Genomic DNA, 21,725 nt, shown 5'->3' with positions numbered 1-21,725 from the left:
AGTAGAAAATGAAAATGATGGCTGCCCATATAGAGTCTGAGAAGTTCGTAGTCAAACAGACTGTATTTCCTCTTGGGGGCAGAGCTGCTGGCTAACGAGGGCACCCGGCTGTTTGGGCATAGCACTTTGAGTGTAGTCTGAAGCATCAGTGGTAATGGCTATAGGTGCATTGGGGAGCATATGTGCTAATAGGGTCACATTCAAAAGGGTTTGCTCGTCAAATGCTCTGGTCCTATCTGCTGACCACTCAAGCATATGATTTAGGGACACTGCCATTAGGGGCACTACAAGGGGAGCATTAGTTCAGCAGCTTGTGAAATGAAACGGTGATCGATATTCACCATACCTAAAATTTCTTGCAGTGCTTTGGCAGTGGGAAGTCCACATTAGCAGCTACTTTTGACGGCAAGGGTATCATGACTTCTGTGGAGATGCAGTAGCCGAGTAAGTCAATAGTAGACGACCTAAAGTGGCATTTAGTGGGGTTTACAATCGGTGATGTTGGCTTAAGTGCTTGAAAAATGTGCAGAGATGTGATAAGAGTTCGGTTTTGGATGTGCTAGTGACAAGTATGTCGTCCAGGTATACAAAGAGAATCCAAGTCTTTTAACACAGTGTCCATTAGTCTGTGCTGCATTTTTCAGCCCAACCAGCATGTGCAGAAACTCAAATAGGCCAAACGGGGTTGTAATGGCAGTTTTGAAAAACTCCCTCAGTCAGGATCTTTCAGCAGATGCTTGTGTGTGCTGTCCAGTTCAGAAAAAAATCACTCTGGCTAAACATGCTGAAAAGTCTTGAATATGTGGGACAGGATAACAATCAGGGGTGATGGAGGCGGTAGTAATTGCTGCATGGATGGCAACCGCTATCAGGATTAAGGACAATGTGGAGCTATTTGACCTGCGTATGATGCCAAGCATTTCCATGTTGGCAAACTCAACCTTCATGCTGGCAAACATTTCTTGAGTCCAGTCTATGCACATGGATGTGGACCAGCATGTTGGTTGTGAAAATGTTGTGCTCAACCCCGGGCCTTGTAACTGTTGAAAAGTGTGGGTTTGGAGAGGTTTGGGAATTCACCCAGCAGAATTCACACATGGTGGTGCATGCACTAGACTGAGTCATTTTGGAGAACTGGAGGTACAGGGTAATGACCCAAAGTCCTTTGTGTCCAGAAGCAGGCAGTTCTTAAGAACTACCTTTGGCACACAGGAAATCTGCACTGAGCAGAGGTCCAGCAACTCTAGACAAGACAGTCCCATGTGTAGTGTCGTCCACTAAAGCAGAGCATCAAGCATTGTGTCCCATAAGTCCAGATCCTGCAGCTGTTGGCAGCCTCTATCGAGGATGCGTTGCTTTCTCTTATAATCAATCGTCAATGCTGGCAACACCCACTTGAGCATTTGTTTCACACACATAAGAAGCATCACCTCGAAAGGGTGTCTGTAATGAACAGTAGGCAACCCAGGCAATTGGAAGCCACAGTGTTCAAAGACCTCTGATCTCGTGATGCGCTGGCACTGTCAAAGCTGCATGGCTGTCAGCACTTACTGGTGTTCATGCCAAAGCATTTGTGGTAAAAGCATAGGCCCGGCATTGACCGGTTTGGAGCTGTGGGGCATGAGTTTGCTGGAGGTTCTGCTGGCAGGGCTTATTGAGACAGGGAAAGGAGGAATAAGTGATGCACCTCAGTCTACACCGGTCAGACAATCAACCATTTTAGCAAGTTCAGTATAGTCCTTTATAGGTGTGGGCTGTGTGTATTTCAAAGGTTCAAAGAACCAATTTAATCTCAGAGAAATGCATACAATATACATCCTGAAATACTTGAGCAGGCATTTGTTTAAAAACAAAACAAGGGTAGTGAATTGTCCAGAAGAGATAACATGTGGTCCATTAGTTCTGAAGGCTGAGCACCTCCCAGATTGGGCAAGGAGAGCAACTATTTAGCATGCTCAGATAGTCCAAAGGTCTATAATGAGTGAGTTTAGGAATGACTTACTTATCACATGCCGGCAGGTCTTCTAGTAGATTCACCACTCTAGCTGTAGTGGAACTTCTTAGCAATGCCATGCTGAGATAAAATTTGGTATTGTCTGTAGTGATTTGTATTTGTATTATTTGTATTTGATTTTTCACAGCACAAACAGGACTTTTGTTTATGCAAACCACACTGTTGCTGCTCCCAAAACTCCAGCAGCTTCAAAACGACTGTGGTTGACATGTCATTGAGTAACTCCGTAATAACCTTATAGCTGCAGGATCACCATTTTGTGAATAAAATTTGCAAGTGTTGTTTTGCGTGCTTATTAAAAGCCATAGCCCTTCCATTGTGATCAAAACAAATGCATTTGCCTTGCACTGACTGTATTACGTCAGATGCAGTCTTTTCAAATGAACACAACTTTTTGACGATGTTTGCGAATTATGTAGCAAAGTTTCTATTGTGAGTAATAAGTGTCATCTGTCACCCATTACATTAATTCTACAATAGTATCAGGGCAATCAACATAAGAAACTCTCTGAAGATTGTTTTCAGATTGTTGATGTGAGTGCTTTTGACACCATTGCACAGCAGCTTATTAGCCAACAAAAAGTCTAAGTTGTCATATATCAATAAGGAAAATAAAATTAAGGCTTCAGAGGCAGACAATAATCCAGTTGAAGCTCCAAAACTCTGAAGAATTTTGAACATGAGATCAAAATTTTGTCACGTACATCAGGATAGAGAATATGCCAGGAACATCAGATGCTGTAATCATAATGGTCTTTGAAATGGCAAGTTTGATGGTGACTACAGAGGAGATTCTTTGCTATCTACCCCAGGGAAAATCATCACCGAAGTCCTCCCCGACCACCTACACCTAGTGGCTGGACACCTGCTCTCTCAATTACAATGTGGACTTTGTTCATCTTTAAGCATCTTTAAGATCTATGAAAAATGTATTAAGTCCTTTCTGACCTCATGATAGCCTTTGACACCATTCCCAGTAGGTAAGGTGAATGGAACACTTATTTGCTGTCTAAAGGAATTCTTCTGTCCCTCAGAAGAGTGGACATATTGGAATGGGATATTCATCCCATGATAGAATGGAATAGACAATAGGTGCAGGAGTAGGCCATTCAGCCCTTCCAGCCAGCACCTCCTTTCACTGTGATCATGGCTGATCATACACAATCAGTACCCCGTTCCTGCCCTCTCCCCATATCCCTTGACCCCGCTATCTATAAGAGCTCTATCTAACTCTCTCTTGAATGCATCCAGAGACTTGGCCTCCACTGCCTTCTGGGGCAGAGCATTCCACATATCCACCACTCTCTGGGTGAAAAAGTTTTTCCGCATCTCAGTTCTAAATGGCCTACCCCTTATTCTTAAACTGTGGCCTCTAGTTCTGGACTCACCCATCAGCGGGAACATGCTCCCTACCTCCAGCCTGTCCAATCCCTTAATAATCTTATATGTCTCAATCAGATCCCCTCTCATCCTTCTAAATTCCAGTGTATACAAGCCCACCCTCTCCAATCTTTCAACATATGACAGTCCTGCCATTCCGGGAATTAACCTTGTGAACCTACGCTGCACTCCCTCAATAGCAAGAATGTCCTTCCTCAAATTTGGAGACCAAAACTGCACACAATACTCCAGGTGGGATCTCACCAGGGCCCTGTACAGCTGCAGAAGGACCTCTTTACTCCTATACTCGATTCCTCTTGTTATAAAGACCAGCATGCCATTAGCTTTTTGCTTTCATTGACTGATGTACAAGAACACCTAGATCTCATTGTACTTCCCCTTTTCCTAACTTGACTCCATTTAGATAGTAATCTGCCTTCCTGTTCTTGCCACCAAAGTGGATAACCTTACATTTATCCACATTAAACTGCATCTGCCATACATTTGCCCACTCACCCAACCTGTCCAAGTCACCCTGCATTCTCATAACTCTTCCTAACATTTCACACTGCCACCCAGCTTTGTGTCATCAGCAAATTTGCTAATGTTACTTTTAATCCCTTCATTTAAATCATTAATGTATATTGTAAACAGCTGCGGTCCCAGCACCGAACTTTGCGGTACCCCACTGGTCACAGCCTGCCATTCCGAAAGGGACCTGTTAATCACTACTCTTTGTTTCCTGTCAGCCAGCCAATTTTCAATCCGTGTCAGTACTCTGCCCCCAGTACCATGTGCCCTAATTTTGCCTACTAATCTCCTATGTGGGACTTTATCAAAAGCTTTCTGTAAGTCCAGGTACACTAAATCCACTAGCTCTCCCTTGTCCATTTTCATGAATGTCCATCCATGTCCTCTTGCACTGTTGGGATAAGGCCACACTTGGGTTGAAGGAGCAACACCTTATTTTCCATTTGGTAGCCTCCAACCTGATAGCATGAACATCGATTTTTCAAACTTCCAGTAATGCCACCCACCCTTTCTTCCCCATTTCTCATCCCCTTGTCCCACTCTGATGTTATATCCTTGCCTTCCCATTGCCAATTAAAATGGCTGTCCACTGGGAGATCCTGTTTGACGGATGGAATGTAGATGCTCAGTGAAGTGGTCTCCCAATCTACGTTCCTCTCTCCCCTCCCCCACTTTTCAGTCTACTCCTGAGATTTTATTCTCCTGGCCTGCTGAGTTCCTCCAGCATTTTATGTGTGTTGCAGCAGCTTTTGGTGTCCAATGGACATGGACCCCAAGTTCTCTCTGATGCTCCTTACTACCATTAATATTGTATTGTCTTCAAATTTGACTTGCCAAAATGAACCATTTCACACTTATCTGGGTTGAACTCCATCAGCCACTTCTCAGGCTAGTTCTGCATCTTATCAATGTCCTGCTGTAACCCTGACAGCCCTCCAGACTATCCACAACACCTCCAATCTTTGTGTCATCAGCAGACTTACTAACCTACCCTTCTATATCTTCATTCAGGACATTTATAAAAATCACAGAGGAGGGATCCCAGAACAGATCTCCATGCAGAATATGAACCATCTACAATCATCCTTTGCTTTCTGTGGGCAAGCCAATTCTGGATCCACAAAGCAAGGTCTCCTTTGATTAACTCAGTAGGTCGGGCAGCAGCCATTGAAAGGAGCAGTCAACATTTCGGGTCAAGACCCTTTGTCAGGACTAAAGAAGGAGGGGGCCCGACCTGCTGAGTTCATCCAGCTTTTTTGTACGTCTTGATTTGACCACAGCATCTGCAGTGCACTTTGTGTTTAAGGTCTCCTTTGATCTCATGCCTCCTTCCTTTCTGAATGAGCCTTGCATGGGGAGCCTTTTCAATTGCCTTACATTACATCCACTGCTCAACCTTCATCAATGTGTTTTATTACATCCTCAAATAATTCAATCAGACTTGTAAGGCATGACCTGCCTTTGACAAAGCCATACTGACTATCCCTTATCAGATTGTTTCTCCAAATGTTCATAAACCCTCCTCCTCAAGGATCTTCAACAACTTGCCCACCACTGAAGTAACACTCGCTGGTCTATAATTTTCTGGGTTATGTCTACTCCCTTTCTTGAACAAGGGAACAACATTTGCAGCCCTCCAATCATCCTGTGCTTCTCCTGTCCCTCATTGCCAGAGGCTCAGCAATCTCCTCCCCCTCTTCCCACAGTAGCCTGGGGTATATCTGGTATGGTCCTAGCAGCTTATCTAACAATGCTTTTCAAAAGCTTTAGCACATCCTCTTTTTTAAAAAAATGTCTATATGCTTAAGCATTTCAGTCCACTGCAAGTCATTCCCACAATTGCCAAGGTCCTTTTCCCTGGTGAATACTGAAGCAAAGTATTCATTAAGTACCTCAGCTACCATCCTCTGACTCCATGTACACATATCCACTATTGCACCTGATGAGTCCTATTCTCTCACAATTCATCCCCTTGCTCCTTACATACTTGTAGATTGCCTTGTAGTTTTCCTTAATTCTGCTTGCCAAGGCCTTCTCATGGCCCATTCTAGCTCTTCTAATTTCATTCTTGTGCTCCTTCCTGGCAACCTTGTCATTTTCTAGAGCTCTCACACTACCTAATTTCTTGAACCTTCATAAGCTCTTCTTTTCTTAACTAGATTTTCTACATATTTTTGTACACCATGGTTCTTTTACCCTTCCATCCTTTCCCTGCCTCAGTGGAACATACCTACGCAGAATGCTTTGTAAAGTTCCCTGAATGTTTGCCACTTTCTCCCATACATTTCCTTGAGAATATTCGCTTCCAATTGCTGTTCCCAATTTCCTCCCTAATAGCTTCGTATCTCCCCTGCCACGATTAAATGCTTTCCCAAATGCTCCGCTCCTATCTCTTTCCCACACTATGGTAAAGGAGATAGAGTTGTGATCACTAGATCTGACACCTAGCCAGGTTTGATTCCCAATTCCAGATCAGGTACGCCTTGCCTCTAGTTGGCTTATCTACATATTGCATCAGGAAACCTTTCTGAACGTGCCTAACAAACTCCACCCCATCGAATCCTCTTGCTCTTGGAAGGTACCAGTCACTATTAGGAAAGCTAAATTCTCTCATCACAATAACCCTATTATTATTGCACCATTCCAGAATCTGCCTCCCTATCTGCTCTTCAATGTCCCTGTTACTATTGGAGGGGGAGGGGGGGTCTATAAAAAACAACCGGTAGAGTTATTGCCCTCTTCCTCTTTTTGATTTCCACCCATGCTGACTCAGTAGATAATTCTTCCATGATTTCCTCTTTTTCTGTAGCCCTGACACTATCCCTGATTAGCAATGCCACACCCCCACCTCTTCTGCTTCCCTCCGTGTATCTATAGTCTGGCACACTCAGCAGCAATTTCTGCCCTCGAGACATCCAAGTGTCTGTTTGAGTCCTTTGCGATTATCTGGTTTTCTTCATTAATTGCTCATAAAATGTGGCCTGATCTTCACCTAAGTCACAATAATAGACAAACACAATCCACCTAAACCAATAACACACACAGACAATTGTACTACTTTTCGTCAATACTGAGTGCACCATTTAAACAAACAGTCTAGGTTCAAAAATGGTATGTGAACCTCTGGGATGATGCCTTCTGCAAAAGCTATTTGGGGCTAGGTGTTCCAGTCAATGAGATGAATTGAAGGTGTGAGTCGTAGAGGTGTCCTAGACATATGAAGTCAGGTTACTGGCAGAGCCTGCTTTTCTCAAGAAAGATCTGTTTATGTGCACCGTGCCTTGATCAAAACAACTTCAGAGGCACTGCACCCCAACACCAAAACCTCATCCCAGTCGTGAAGTATGGTGGAATGAGCATCATGGTTTTGGCCTACTTTGATGCCTCAGGGTCTGGACAGCTTGCAGTCATTGAGGGAACAATGAATTCAAAATTATTCAAAAATGAATTCAAAAATCAAAATTATATCAAAGGGGGATGTCAGGGTAGTGGTCTGTCACCTAAAGCTTAATAGAAGTTGGATGATACACGAGGCAAAGATCTGAAACACAAGTAAAACAACAACAGACTGATTTTAAAATAAGAAAATTTGTGTTTTGAAATAGCGAAGTCAAAGTCCAGACCTTAATCCAATTGAGATGCTGTGGCATGACCTGAAGAGGGCTGTTCATGCAAGGTATCCCAGAAATACTGACGAACTGAAACAGATTTGTATGGAGTTCACCAATGTGGAAGTCTGATCAGCAGCTACAGTTGATGTTTGGTGGAGGTTATTGCTGCTAAAGGAGGGGCTACCAGTTATTAAATACAAGGGTTTCCATACTTTTTCCAGCCTGAACTGTGAAAGATTAAAAATGTGTTCAATAAAGACATGAAAAGTACAATTGTTTGTGTTATTGGTTTAGGCAAATTATGTTAGTCTGTTATTGTGACTTAGATGAAGATCAAATTTTATTTTGAGTAACTAATGCAGAAAACCAAGTAGTTGCAAAATGTTCACAGATTTTTTTTTATTCCAACTGTATCTTGTGCCTCTGTTACTACTTACCCTTTGTACTATTGTGTTTTTGTTTTACTTAAGAACGTTGTTGCTCAGATTCGGCCCTTACTTTATATTTGCAAACTTCAGCTGATTCATTAAATTAGCTTGTGATAAGAGTCAGGATTCTTGTTCCACTCTGTCTGCTCGCTGCATGCAAATTTGTCTCTGTTTTGTTGGGAATTGTAGGGTTCCAGCTGTAAAAAGTTAATATGCAAAATTATTAACCTGACACGAGGAAATCTGCAGATGCTGGAAATTCAAACACACACAAAATGCTGGTGGAACACAGCAGGCCAGGCAGCATCTATAGGGAGAAGCGCTGCCGGCGTTTCGGGCCGAGACCCTTCGTCAGGACTAACTGTAAGGAAAGATAGTAAGAGATTTGAAAGTAGTGGGGGGAGATGGAAATGCGAAATGATAGGAGAAGACTGGAGTGGGTGGGATGAAGCTAAGAGCTGGAGAGGTGATTGGCGAAAGTGATACAGAGCTGGAGAAGGGAAAAGCTCATAGGACAGGAGGCCTCGGGAGAAAGGGGGAGGGGAGCACCAGAGAGAGATGGAGAACAGGCAAACAACTAAATATGTCAGGGATGGGGTAAGAAGGGGAGGAGAGGTATTAACGGAAGTTAGAGAAGTCAATGTTCATGCCATTGGGTTGGAGGCTACCCAGCCGGTATTTAAGGTGTTGTTCCTCCAACCTGAGTTTGGATTCATTTTGACAGTAAAGGAGGCCATGGATAGACATATCAGAATGGGAATGGGACGTGGAATTAAAATGTGTGGCCAATGTGAGATCCTGCTTTCTCTGGCGGACCAAGCATTAGGTGTTCAGCGAAACGGTCTCCCAGTCTGCGTCGGGTCTCACCAATATATAAAAGGCCACACCTGGAAGGACTGTCTGGGGCCCTGAATGGTGGTGAGGGAGGAAGTGTAAGGGCATGTGTAACACTTGTTCTGCTTATAAGGATAAGTGCCAGGAGGGAGATCGGTGGGAAGGGATGAGGGGGACGAATGGACAGGGGAGTCGCGTAGGGAGCGATCCCTGCAGAAAGCAGAGGGGGGGGGAGGGAAAGATGTGCTTGGTAGTAGGATCCCATTGGAGGTGGCGGAAGTTACGGAGAATTATACGTTGGACCTGGAGGCTGGTGGGGTGTTAGGTGAGGACAAGGGGAACCCTATCCCGTGGGGTTGCAGGCGGATGTGGTGAGGGCAGATGTGCGGGAAAATGGAGAGATGCGTTTGAGAGCAGAGTTGATGGTGGAAGAAGGGAAGCCCCTTTGTTTAAAAAAGGAAAACATCTCCTTCATCCTGGAATGAAAAGCCTCATCCTGAGAGCAGATGCGGTGGAGACGGAGGAATTGTGAGAAGGGGATAGCATTTTTGCAAGAGACAGGGTGGGAAGAGGAATAGTTCAAGTAGCTGTGAGAGTCTGTAGGCTTAGAGATATCAGTAGATAAGCCTTCTCCAGAGATGGAGACAGAAGATCAAGAAAGGGGGAGGAAGGTGTTGGAAATGGACCTTTATTTAAAAACTGCTGGTATTCTGGGACTTGGAATATTTTTATTTCTTATTTCATATTTCAAATCTTTGTAATCTTTAGTCTGTAAGAAAGGTGACAGTGCACTGGTTTTGTTACCATATAACCATATAACAATCACAGCACGGAAACAGGCCATCTTGGCCCTCCTAGTCCGTGCAGAACCCTTAATCTCACCTAGTCCCACCTACCCGCACTCAGCCCATAACCCTCCACTCCTTTCCTGTCCATATACCTATCTGTTGTGTATAAATTGAAGTTTAAAGTTAGCATTTATAAAAGTAGTTGGTATCCAAGGTTCATGATGTGCTTTATTGCTGATCTGTTGTGCTAAAAAAAACATTCAGTGGAATACAGTCTCATCAATATTGCAAATTCTGTTCTGGTTTTAAACTTATTATTGTAGTGACATTAAGAGAAGGCACCCATGCAGCTTGGGGATGAAAGCTTAAATAGGACTATGCTGAAATTTAATATTTGTGTCACATAGACTTGGTTTGTCTACGTCATTATCGTAGTTTACTAAATTGGTTCTGCAATTGATTTTCATTCTGTGGTTGAATAGTCACTGGAGTGGTCAGCATCTGTTGACAGGGGATAAACTACAAGTACATTTGTTGAAAATGCATTTTATTTTGCTTGCAGAGCACAAGATATTATTCAAGGTCAAGAGATGACTCTGCCAGCCACAATAGAGTTCAGAGAAAGTTGTAAGTACTATTATATCTGTTGTTAGTGGATGTCATAGTATGCACTGCAGGTTTATGAATTTTAAATGATCTCCATGGTGTTTTATTCCAATATTCAGCCAATAAACAGGATTTCCAGTTAGCATTATTTGTTAATTTTCCAAAAATAAAGTACTATTATTTAAAATTAATGAGTTTTGTGTCAAGTTATAAAAGGTAGTTGAGTTTTTACAATAACACACACAAAACTGGTGGAACACAGCAGGCCAGGCAGCATCTATAGGAGAAGCACTGTCGATGTTTCGGGCCGAGACCCTTCGTCAGGACGAAAAAAAAGCATGCATTTAAGGCAAGGGGCTAAGTTCAAAGGACATACGTGGGGTAAGCTTTACCACTGTGCAAAAAATATAGATGGCAGTAGGGTATTTAAGAGGCTTTTAACTAGGCACACGTGCAGAGAATGGAGAGTAATGGATGTTGTGTAAGTAGAAAGGATTAGTTTAGTTAAGCATTTAATTGCAAATGTAATTTGACACTTTGTGGGCCGAAGGGCTTGTTCCTGTGCTGTACTGTTCTATATTCTATGTAATAGGTTAGATGGTAACTATGCTTCTTTGTTTTGCAGCTGAAGATGCCTTCCTATCTGCTGTTGTTAATTATACTAATAGTTCCACTATCCACTTCAAACTCTCTCCCACATATGTATTGTATATGACTTGTCGGTATGTCCTGTCCAGTCATTATCGGCCTGATATGAGCCCATCAGAACGTGCACATAAAGTTATTGCAATAGTTAACAAGATGGTTAGCATGATGGAAGGAGTTATTCAGGTGAGTTTTAACATTCATTGATGCTTGCATTAATTTTAAGAATGTATTTTGTATAATTTGTTCATCTTTGGGTGATTTGGATTTATGCAAGCATTGGTATGAGCAATACTGACGATTGAAATGGCTTGTGTAGCTTGACTTGTAATGTTTAGTATTAAACATTTAAATATTTTAAAATGACATTATTTCATCAATTGACATTAAAATTGCTGAAGTAAATCTGGAGAATATGGTAAGTCTTTTATTGTAGGTGGATTTCACATAAAATGCTGTAAAAGTCATGAATCAAGTTGGGTTTTTGTGAAGGCAAGTTTTAACAAAGTTGCAAGAAAAAGTTTGTGAACCCTTTGCAATTATCTGTTTTTATGCATTAATTACTCATAAAAGATGATCTGATCTTCATCTAAGTTACAATAATAGAAAAACACAATCTGCCTAAACCAATAACACAAACAGTTGTACTTTTGATGTCTTTATTGAACACATTGATTAATCATTCACAGTCTAGGCTGGAAGAAGCATGTGAACCCTTGCACTTAATACAAGGGTAGGCCCTCCTTTGGTAGCAATAACCTCCACCAAATGTTTCCTGTAGCTGCTTATCAGACTTGCACCACGGCGAGGAGGAATTTTTTATTCCATTCCTCCATACAAAACTCTTTTAGTTCATCAATATTTCTGGGATAACTTGCTTAAACAGCCCTCTTCAGGTCATGCTACAGCATATCAGTTGGGTTAAGGTTTGGACACTGACTTGGCCACTCCAAAACACAAATATTCTCTTTTTTTAAACCATTCTGTTGTTAATTTACTCTTATGTTTCAGATCATTGCCTTGTTGTATCATCCAACTTCTATTAAGCTTCAGGTGACTGACCACTACCCTGACGTTCTCCTGTAAAATGTCTTGATACAATTTTGAATTCCTTGTATGCTGAACAATTGCAAGCTGTCCAGTCCCTGAGGCACAAAGCATTGTGGAACATCCAGGTAGTCTTTTGCAAACTTAAGACATGCAGCAGTTTTTTTTGGAGAGCACTGGTTTCCTCCATGAACACCATTGTTCACTGTTCTACTTATAGTGGAAATTTCTAGGGATTTCTGCACGTCTTTTGCTGTTACCCTTGGGTTCTTTTTCACCATTAGCATTGTACATTGTGCTTTTGGTGTGATCTTTGCAGGATACCCACTCATAACAACAGATCTGAATTTCCTCCATTTGCAGACAGTTTCTCTTACTGTGAACTAATGAACATACAGATCTTTAGAAGTGCTTTTGTAACCCTTTCCAACTTCCTGCATCTTTACAATTCTTCTTCTAAGGTCCTCTGAAAGTTGTTTTGATTGAGTCATGGTCTTGAGAAAAGCAGGCTCTGCCAGTAACCTGACTCCATGTCTTCTAGGGCAAAATACCTCTACAACCCACACATCCAGTCTTATTTCATTAATCGGAACACCTAACTTCAAATAGCTTTTACAGAATGTATTACCCCAGGGGTTAACATTCTTTTTTTGAACCTAGACTGTGATTGTTTAAATGGTATACTGTACTCAGTATTGATGAAAAGAAGTACAGTTTTTATCTCATTAGTTTAGGCAGGTTGTGTTTGTCTATTAATTGTGATTTGGATGAAGGTCTCACAGATCACACAGAGTTTGAGTAATTAATGCAGAAAACCAGGTAACTGCAAAGGGTTCACAAGCTTTTTCTTGCAACTGTACATCATGTGATGCACCACAAAAGCCCCAAAAAACAACTGGCACATGTCCATTATAAAGAAAAATCCTGGAGAATTCTGAATTACAGTTAATAGTAAATCAAAATATTGTTTTTAGAGTGTCAGGTTTCATAAAACATTTTATTTTTGAAGAGCATGAGCAACAAACTTACTGTATTGGTACACAGTATGGCTCCTGCTACCATATTAATTCATGTTAAATTGCTCTTTCCATTTATTGCCAGCTCTCTCATCTATTGGACAAGCAGTGCATACAGAGATAGATACAAACCCACAGAGTGTTCAAAGACTCTGGGACTGAAATGAGAGAAATTTGTCTCAATTTACTAAGTCCCTGCTTTTTACTTTGAAGTGTTCTTAAAAATAGTTCAACAGTGTTATTAAAATGGGGATTAATTCAGTTATTTTTTTAAATGATGAATGCCCCTACTGTATAACCAAAATTGCCCTCATGTAAACAAATTTGAATGCATCCTCATAGTTTATCCTTTATTAATCCATTAAGGGATTTGGTTTTGTATTAACCAATTGACTAATTTACCTCAACTATTGTGCTCCATTAATAGTAGGAGTTAGACTAGATGGATAAACAGAATCAAATGTGCAGATCTACACTACATCCATTTAATTTCAAAATTGGTTTGTTCGTTTTCTACCACTAAGTGCATCCTGTTACTGTTTTGATGACAAATTGAAATTGCAGTGACCCCTGGTGTTGCTCATTTTATTACTTAGTTGTTTTCAATTAGGTTTTGATCATATTACTTTAGGTCTGGTGTGAACACAAGCCAAGTTGTAGCTTTAATAAGATTGCTGCGAGATTATAATTTGGGGTTCCTATCACAGTTCCTATGAAAAGTATTCATCCCCTTGGAAGTTTTCATATTTTATTGTTTTACAGCATTGAATCATAGTGGAATTCATTTGGCTTCCTTGACATTGATTTACAGAAAAGTCTTTTTGTGTCAAAGTGAAAACAGATCTGTAGAAAGTGATCTAAATTAATTACAAATATCAAACACAAAATAATTGATTCCATTAGTATTCACCCCCTTCAAGTCAGTATTTAGTAGATTCACCTTTGCCAGCAATTACAGCCTTGTGTCTCTTTGGGTAGGTCTCTATCAAGTTTACACATCTGGACACTGCAGTTTTCCCCATTCTTCTTTACAAAACTGCTCAAGCTCTGTCAGATTGCATGGGAACCATGAGTGAACACCCCTTTGAATCCAGTCACAAATTCTCAATTGGATTGAGGTGTAGACTCTGATTTAGCCACTACTTTGTTTTTAGGCCATTCCTGTGTAGCTTTGACTTTATGCTTGGGGTCACTGGCTTGCGGGAAAACAAATCTTCTCCCAAGTGGCAATTCTCTTGCAGACTCTATCAGGCTTTCCTCCAGGATTTCCCTGTATTTTGCTGTATCATTTTACCCTCTACCTTCAGAAGTCTTCCAGGCTGCTGCAGTGAAGCATTCCCACAGCATGATGTGTTTTCATGTTGTGTTTTTGATGACGTGCAGTGTTTGGCTTGTACGAAACATAACATTTAGTCTGATGACCAAAATGCTCAATTTTGGTTTCATCAGGACGTAGAACCATCTTCCAGCTGACTTGTGTCTTCTATGTGCCTTCTGGCAAACTCTAACTGAGATTTCATGTGAGTTTTTTTTGAACAGTGGCTTTCTCTTTGCCACGCTGCCATAATGCTGCGACTGGTGAGGCACCCAGACGACAATTGTTGCATGTTGCATCTCCCATCTCGGCCACTGAAGCTTGTAACTCCAAAGTTGTCATGGACTGCTTGGCCTCTCCTGCTAGTCCCCTTCTTGCAACGGTCACTCAGTTTTTGAGGATAGCCTACTCTAGACATATTCACAGCTGTGCCATATTCTTTCCACTTCTTGATGATTGACTTGAAAAAGTGATATTCAATGACTTGAAAAATTTTTTGTATCCATCTCCTGACTTGTGCTTTTCAATAACCTTTTTGTGGAGTTGCTTGGAGTGTTTTTTTGTCTTGGTGTAGCCTTTGCATACTGACTCACCAGCGGTTGGATCTTAGGTGTAATTTTGCTACAATCAATTGAAATACCTTGACTGTACCCAGATGATCTCCATTTAACTAATGTGACTTCTAAAACCAATTGGCTGCACCAGTGACGATTTGGATTGTCATATGAAAGGGGGGAGTGAATACTTATGCAATCCCCCTGCTTCCCCTCCCCTCCCCACCCCTTGATCTTTCCCCTTACAGGTTTTTCACCTAGCACCTATCAGCCTTCTTCCCACCTCCCCCCCTCCCACCTTTTTAGGTCCCCTGCCCCCTCCCTCTTTAGTCCTGATGAAGGGTCTTGGCCCGAAATGTTGACTGTTCGTTTCCATGGATGCTGCCTGACAGCTCAGTTCCTCCAACATGTTGTGCATGTTGCTTTGACCCCAGCATCTGCAGAGTATTTTGTGTTTACAATTATTTTGTTTTATATTTGTAATTAATTTAGTTCACTTTGTAGAGATCTATTTTCACTTTGACATGAAAGAGTTTTTATCTGTTTATCAGTGTCAATAAAGCCAACCTAAATACACTGTGATTCAATGTTGTAAAACAATAAAACATGAAAACTTCCAAGAAGGGTGAATATGTTTTATGGACATTGTCTGAGGTCAAAGATGGCTGCTGTTAAACCCTCCAAACAGATTAGACATTATTTTGTCATGCCAGGGGAGTTAATGAAATAGTGGAAAGTTATAACAGAGCACAGGTTCTCTATTGTATGGAGCTGATTTGATCTGTCCATCTGTAGAAAATTTTGTGTAAACCTGCCAGATTGTTCATGGATGGGTTGTAATTTATATACTATATCAACTTGTTGGACTTAAAGCATGGAGAAAAGCTGCTGGTTAGTCTTGTGCATGTGAAACCAAGTGTTTTTTAAGATCTAACAAGGTACATCCATGGAATTGTTTTTAACCATTGCTACAAAATGCTTTTATATTCCCTTTTAAATTCCTTATTAATGTGTAGAGATTTAAATCGTGGGCAGAACTTCTCTTAATACTGTCCAACTCTATTTTTTATTTGACATAAATCCTGTAGGAAAGGTAGTTTGGTAACTTGTCCATCACTTGGCTTCATTTTGTCAGTTTGCTCTGGAATCTGTTAATGGCAAAAATAAACTTTGCATATCTAAAATTCACATTGCAGCTCAAAGGGATTTTCACAAAACTTTTAAGTTTGTACAATGAAAAGTGGTGATCCTCTTCTGCTGCATTTACTGCTCCTCAATCCACCATCAAAAACATCATTGTGACAAACTTAAAACAAACCTTTTAGTGAAAGTTTATTCAACCATACTAGCTGAGATGTGTATTTTTGGTTGTTGTCATTGTAATTTTATAAGTGCATTTGATTTTATGGAATGTTTGTGTTGTATTAATCATTATTTGTGTACATCGTGACTGTTTTTTTTTTCTATTTTGCCTGATTCCTGTTCCCTTTCCTGCAGGATATAGCACAGTATGAACAGGTAGGACATGTTGCTGGGAAATATTCCCAGCAGTCAGCTTAGCTCAGTTTCTCATGCTTCTTCATATCAGAAACAACAAATTCAACGGCTGGATTGAATGGTACATAACACTCATTTAGTAACTGGAACATGCAGCACTAAAACTTGATGGCACAACTATGTTGGCATTTCATTTTATCTGCTTAATGCACTTTTCTGTGGTGATGTCCAGAGTCAGCCCAAGTTCTTTTGCTTCATGTCTGTGGCCTTGTTCTTTTGTCAGCCTTGTTTAGTATTGCCTATATTGGTTCCTGCCTTTAAGGGCTGCATTACTGACTGGTGATTATGTAGAACTGAGAAAGATCCTCTGGTTTCTTTTTTCTTTACAGAAGCAGAAGAATATTGCAGGTGCACTAGCCTTTTGGATGGCAAATGCATCAGAGCTTCTCAACTTTATCAAACAAGACCGCGATCTGAGTCGGATCACCCTGGATGCACAGGATGTTTTGGCTCATTTGGTGCAAATGGCTTTCAAGTATGTGGTGCTTGGCTATATTTTCTTTTTGCTAAACACATAGATGAATTGACTGATTCTATTGTTTGACTTGTCACAGTTCCCCTTTCCAGTGTTCACATAGTCCTCAAAAATATTTTTGATTTGATGTCAAACAGCTATGATACAAAGTTTTTAATGTAGTTATTTACACTTGAAATGCCCAGTAAACATAAACCATGTTGTTCTTTTTTTGTCATTGATGTATGACAGCCTTAGATTGCTTTTATAAGTTATCCTCAATGCCAAATTAAAAGCTGCAGAAAAGATAGTCAGAATATAATACTTAGCTGTGAGTGGCAACTTCTTAGAAAACCTTGTCAATTTTACTGTTGGTGTAAAATATTTTACCAGTCATTAGCAGATTGCATTTCTAAACCAGCTCGTTTTTATTTTATGAAACTTGTTGCACTTCTGAGCTTAAACTAATCTGAATACTTCTCTTCCTTCTGAGTTATATAATTTTGTGCAATATAATTGGATAAATTTTAGCTTCTTTGTTAACTAGAGTAAAATGCTGCTTGGTACACATATTTTGCCAATTTACCCCATTTTCACATATTAGGATCATATCCATCTATAACTTGCCTATTTAAGTGTGTAAGTGCCTCTTAAATGCATCGAAGGTATTTGGTTCCACCACCTTTGGCACAATGATTTTACATATATAAATAAATAAAAACATTGTACATCATCATGCTCTGCAGATTCCCTTTAAAATTTCTTCTTTGCATCTTAAACCTATGGCCTCTTGTTTTGATATCTCTACCATGGGGAGGAAAATTAATTATCTACCCTATTTATTAATTTGAATCCACGTGTACCCACAAATGCGGTCTTAGATTTTTTATATATAGCATTAAAAATAAAAGTTAATGCAATATTGGAGGTAATCAGGCAAAAAACTATCCAGTACTCAGATATCCAAAAACTTAGAATGGCTATCAAACTTGGACTTGAGCACAAGCAATAGCAGTGTGCTTGATATACCATTATATATGCATTCAGCATCAAATATGGATTTTAATTGTAACATTTCACTTCTAAACGTTTTTACAAAGTTTCCTAACTGCAAGAAATTCACCTAATGCATTGGTGGTTTAGCTTTAGGGCCAAATTAAAAACACTGTGTATTTTCTTGAGTCTAGTCATTTTAATATTATCTCCCTTAAGTATTTGTGACTGGTGCATTTTTTTTGTAACTAGCCTTCATTTGTGGCTTAGCTTCTAAGCCCAGTGGAACCATTCCTACTGACAGGAAAAGGGAAAAGGCAGGTTTTTGGTGCCTTTAAACAGCAGTCATTTCAGGCAAATGGGGCTCGTCAACCAGCCATGGTTGGCAGCTCACCTAGGAAAACACTGATCTCAAATCTCTGCTGCCTTGTGGCTAATACCCACTCATAGGGAAGGAAAATTCCAAAGCTGGAGTCTCTAAGACAGTTCTACATTGAGTTCAATGCTGACTGGCAACTCCTGCAATACTGCTGGTACCAAACTGTACCTGGCTTTCCTTTTGGTTCATCAGATGGGTAGAGAGAGAGAGACCTTTCTACATGGGCAGATGCTTGGTCTTCATATTGTACTGCCCAGGCTTGCACATCCAGACAGCTAGGACACAAGACCCACGGTCAACTCTGACCAATGGAGGTTTCAGTAGCATTGAACTTCATAAATCGTAACTGTTGTATTTATAAACTAATTTGGATTAAAGGGCATTTGATACATTATTCTTGTCTTGAAACATCTTATAAAGCAAATTAAGGTTGCTTGGGAAAAGACTTCAAAATGACTTAACTGATTAAAAATTTTCAGAGTTTACAAATCAGCTCCAAGATTTATTAGCTTAATATCTTTATCATTGGAAAAAATTAAGGTAAACATATGAACCAAAATATTCCAGAGCCTTTTCACTACTCAAATGTAAACATTTAAATAGGGAAGTGAAGTAATTCACTTAGTCTCAGTGAAAAGAGCTACCTGCAGAGTTGATTTGTGGAAAAAGTATGATGCTATTGAATATCTGCAGGATTTCTTCAGGAGAATAATGTTATTTGTGGATGATTAGAGATTTGTAATACTTAAATACTTATTTGAATGAGAAGTATTGCATAAATTTAAGAATCCTTAATATTTGAAATATTTAAACTATGAATTATGAAGTGTATTATGAATTCTGTGTTGCAGATACCTGGTACACTGTCTTCAATCTGATCTCAACAATTATATGCCATCATTTCTTGAAGATCCTGAGGAAGCAAGTCCACAAAGACCCAAAATAGGTTTGAAGTCAAAATCTTCTTTTGCTAAAATATAATTTGTAACTGTTTATTTACCAGGAACACTTGTGAAATTAAACATTTTGGGGTTTCTGTACAGTGTTCATAATGCTTAAAGAGTTTGTTTTTGTCTCCTTGAAATTGGGCATATTTTATATAATGTATACAATTTCACTCACGCATGTTAAGCATTGGTCCTTATGCTCTGTCTCAAGGAGCAAAGTAGTTGATGACCACTGAGGAAATGTTTAAGCATGGTGGGGGGTGGGGGAAGAAAAGTTTTAAGCATAAATCATTGGGGGAAAGGAATAAAATATTTAAGTATCCCCAGGCTGGAGTATCTAGAACGATAGCAGCACAGGTTCAAATGAGATTGTCATTCAGTACACATGTTAAGAAATTTATTCACCTTGGAGGTGCTGAAACCTTTGAGTTTCTCTACCCAAGAAATTTGCAGTATTTCAGTTTGCACCAGGCAGATAATTTTTAGTAACTAAAGAATTGAGATTTATGGGATTTGTGCAGGAAAGAGATGCTTAGCTAGGAGATCAGCCTTGAGTGTATGAAATTTCAAAGCAGGTACTAAGAATCAAATCTTTCTATAGTGAGGAAATGCACAAGGCAGCAAGTTCAGTAGCTAGTTCTTGCAAACCCACTGAAACAGCAATTGTCTTCTGTCAGTGAAGTTCAGGCAAAGGTATATGTGCCTGCAGAAAGTTAAATAGAAATCAGTATGATTTAGTCATGAATTCAGATAAGGGAATTTAATCCCATTAAGGAATGAAACAACATGGTTTAATCAAGACTTGGCAGCGTGAGAAATGTACAGTTTTATTGCAGTTTATTACAAATGCTGGAAGTCCTTGAATTAAAAATTTTAATAAACAAGTATGTGTTTTTACCAGAACTAAATGGGAAAGCAACCTGAACTAAATCAAAATGAAACAAAATGAAATTCCGCATAGGTGCTTTTCACACTAGAAGGATGTAGCTACTGAGGTATCCCAAGGGAACAAAACAAAGTTTCTAAGTTTGCCACTGATATGAAAATAGGTGTGTGGGCGCATTGCCATGAGAATATTGGTCTGTAAGGTATTTTGTAGATAGACTGTAAATGTTTTTGTTTTAAATTAAATATTGCAATTTTTTTTAAAAGAAAGAATTTTATTTATTGACCATGAGCATTGTTTGGTGTGTCTGCTTTGCCAGCTTGATAGCATCAATGTATCAGAGATCTGTGACTGATGGCAAGACATCAGTCATTGTTGGGAAAGATAAAATCCATGTAAGAAATTGTTTCTTTGCAAACAGCTTTCTTCAAGGTCATCTGTAAGAGTTATGTTTCCACCGAATGCAGAATACAGGCTAATGTTTTAGAATCTTATTCTAGTAGGTAAACAATCAGAAACATTTTTGTTCTGCCTCCTTGGGTGCTGCTTGACCTTGAATATTTCCAGTAATTTTGGTTTACGTTTCTCATTTTGAAAAAGTTTCTGGCAAGAATTCAAATTCTTCTGACTGCCCCTTTTCAGCTAGGTGTTTACTACTAGCTTTTCATCTGCAGTATTATCTTCAGATAATACAGCATTCGCTTTCTAAAAATGTACCTTAACTATGAGGCTACTTCTGTATTTGTAACTGTACAGTGCTCTAATCATTTCACGAAGGACTGTAATACATGAGAAGCCATCTCATTGTTGTACGGTCTCTGTGTTGTATTCTGTTTTTCGGTGTTGAGTTTTTCTATGGGCCTTGAGATTTGGTTTGCAAAATATTTCCATTACAGATAAATATGGAGATGTGTAAAATCAGGTGGCAAATTAAGAATTTATGTGGTACTGTTACCCAGCCAGCTGAAATTGGCATTTTGTAGATTTGTCTTAAGTATAGAAATAATGCCATTTCTCGGTGGTTATTGAATGATCAGCTTGTTTTTATCCAGTGTGCATCTGCCCATCTAAATTTTAAAGTGGTTTAAATTGTGAGGATAGGGATTTTAAAAAGTGAGGAAGAAATTTGTAGAAATTTTACTAAAGTAGAAAGTTTACTGCTAAACTGAGAAATAGTAAAACTTGAAAATCAGTTTACTGAAGAGTTTACAAAGCTTGCTTAACCTGCTTCTCATTTTATTTTCTAGATGATGTCTTGCATACCCTGACTGGAGCAATGTCTTTGCTGCGACGATGTCGTGTGAATGCTGCCCTCACTATCCAGTTATTCTCTCAGCTCTTTCATTTTATTAATATGTGGCTATTCAATAAACTGGTGACAGAGCCAGACTCGTGCCTCTGTTCTCACTATTGGGGTGCTATCATCCGGCAACACCTTGGTCATATTGAAGCTTGGGCTGAGAAACAAGGTTTGGAACTGGCTGCAGACTGTCACCTTAGTAGAATAGTACAGGTGAGTTACTGGGACATGTGGACAGTGTTATTCCCATGGTTTCTTAATTCCATCCCAATCAATATTTCGGATTCAGTTTATTGTCATTTAGAAACCACAAATGCAACTCCTCCAGAATGATACCACAAAAACACATGACAGAACAGACTACACCAGAAAATCCACATAAGGTTTGGCAATCCCCAATCCAGAGTCTGGAGAGGCTGCTGCATATTAATATTCAAGGG

The 21,725-nt window shown here is 39.8% G+C and overlaps 1 protein-coding gene across 4 annotated transcripts in view; it reads left to right on the top strand.

The window, feature by feature from the left end:
• Window positions 1-21,725, top strand: part of afdna (afadin, adherens junction formation factor a) — a 234,439-nt gene that overhangs the window by 122,155 nt on the left and 90,559 nt on the right. For 3 of the 4 annotated variants that reach the window (XM_059986542.1, XM_059986541.1, XM_059986539.1), the window contains exons 13-18: window positions 10,149-10,213; window positions 10,818-11,023; window positions 16,267-16,287; window positions 16,656-16,801; window positions 19,004-19,098; window positions 21,233-21,498. In XM_059986542.1, coding sequence (XP_059842525.1) covers window positions 10,149-10,213; window positions 10,818-11,023; window positions 16,267-16,287; window positions 16,656-16,801; window positions 19,004-19,098; window positions 21,233-21,498 — 799 coding nt within the window. The remainder of the gene's footprint in view (window positions 1-10,148; window positions 10,214-10,817; window positions 11,024-16,266; window positions 16,288-16,655; window positions 16,802-19,003; window positions 19,099-21,232; window positions 21,499-21,725) is intronic. The other variant, XM_059986540.1, reaches the window with a different exon arrangement.

The sequence above is a fragment of the Hypanus sabinus genome, chromosome 12 (genome assembly GCF_030144855.1).
Source record: "Hypanus sabinus isolate sHypSab1 chromosome 12, sHypSab1.hap1, whole genome shotgun sequence".
NCBI classification, from domain to species: Eukaryota; Metazoa; Chordata; class Chondrichthyes; order Myliobatiformes; family Dasyatidae; genus Hypanus; species Hypanus sabinus.
Note: the sequence above shows the minus strand (reverse complement) of the source record. Positions and strands in the feature narration are given on the sequence as shown.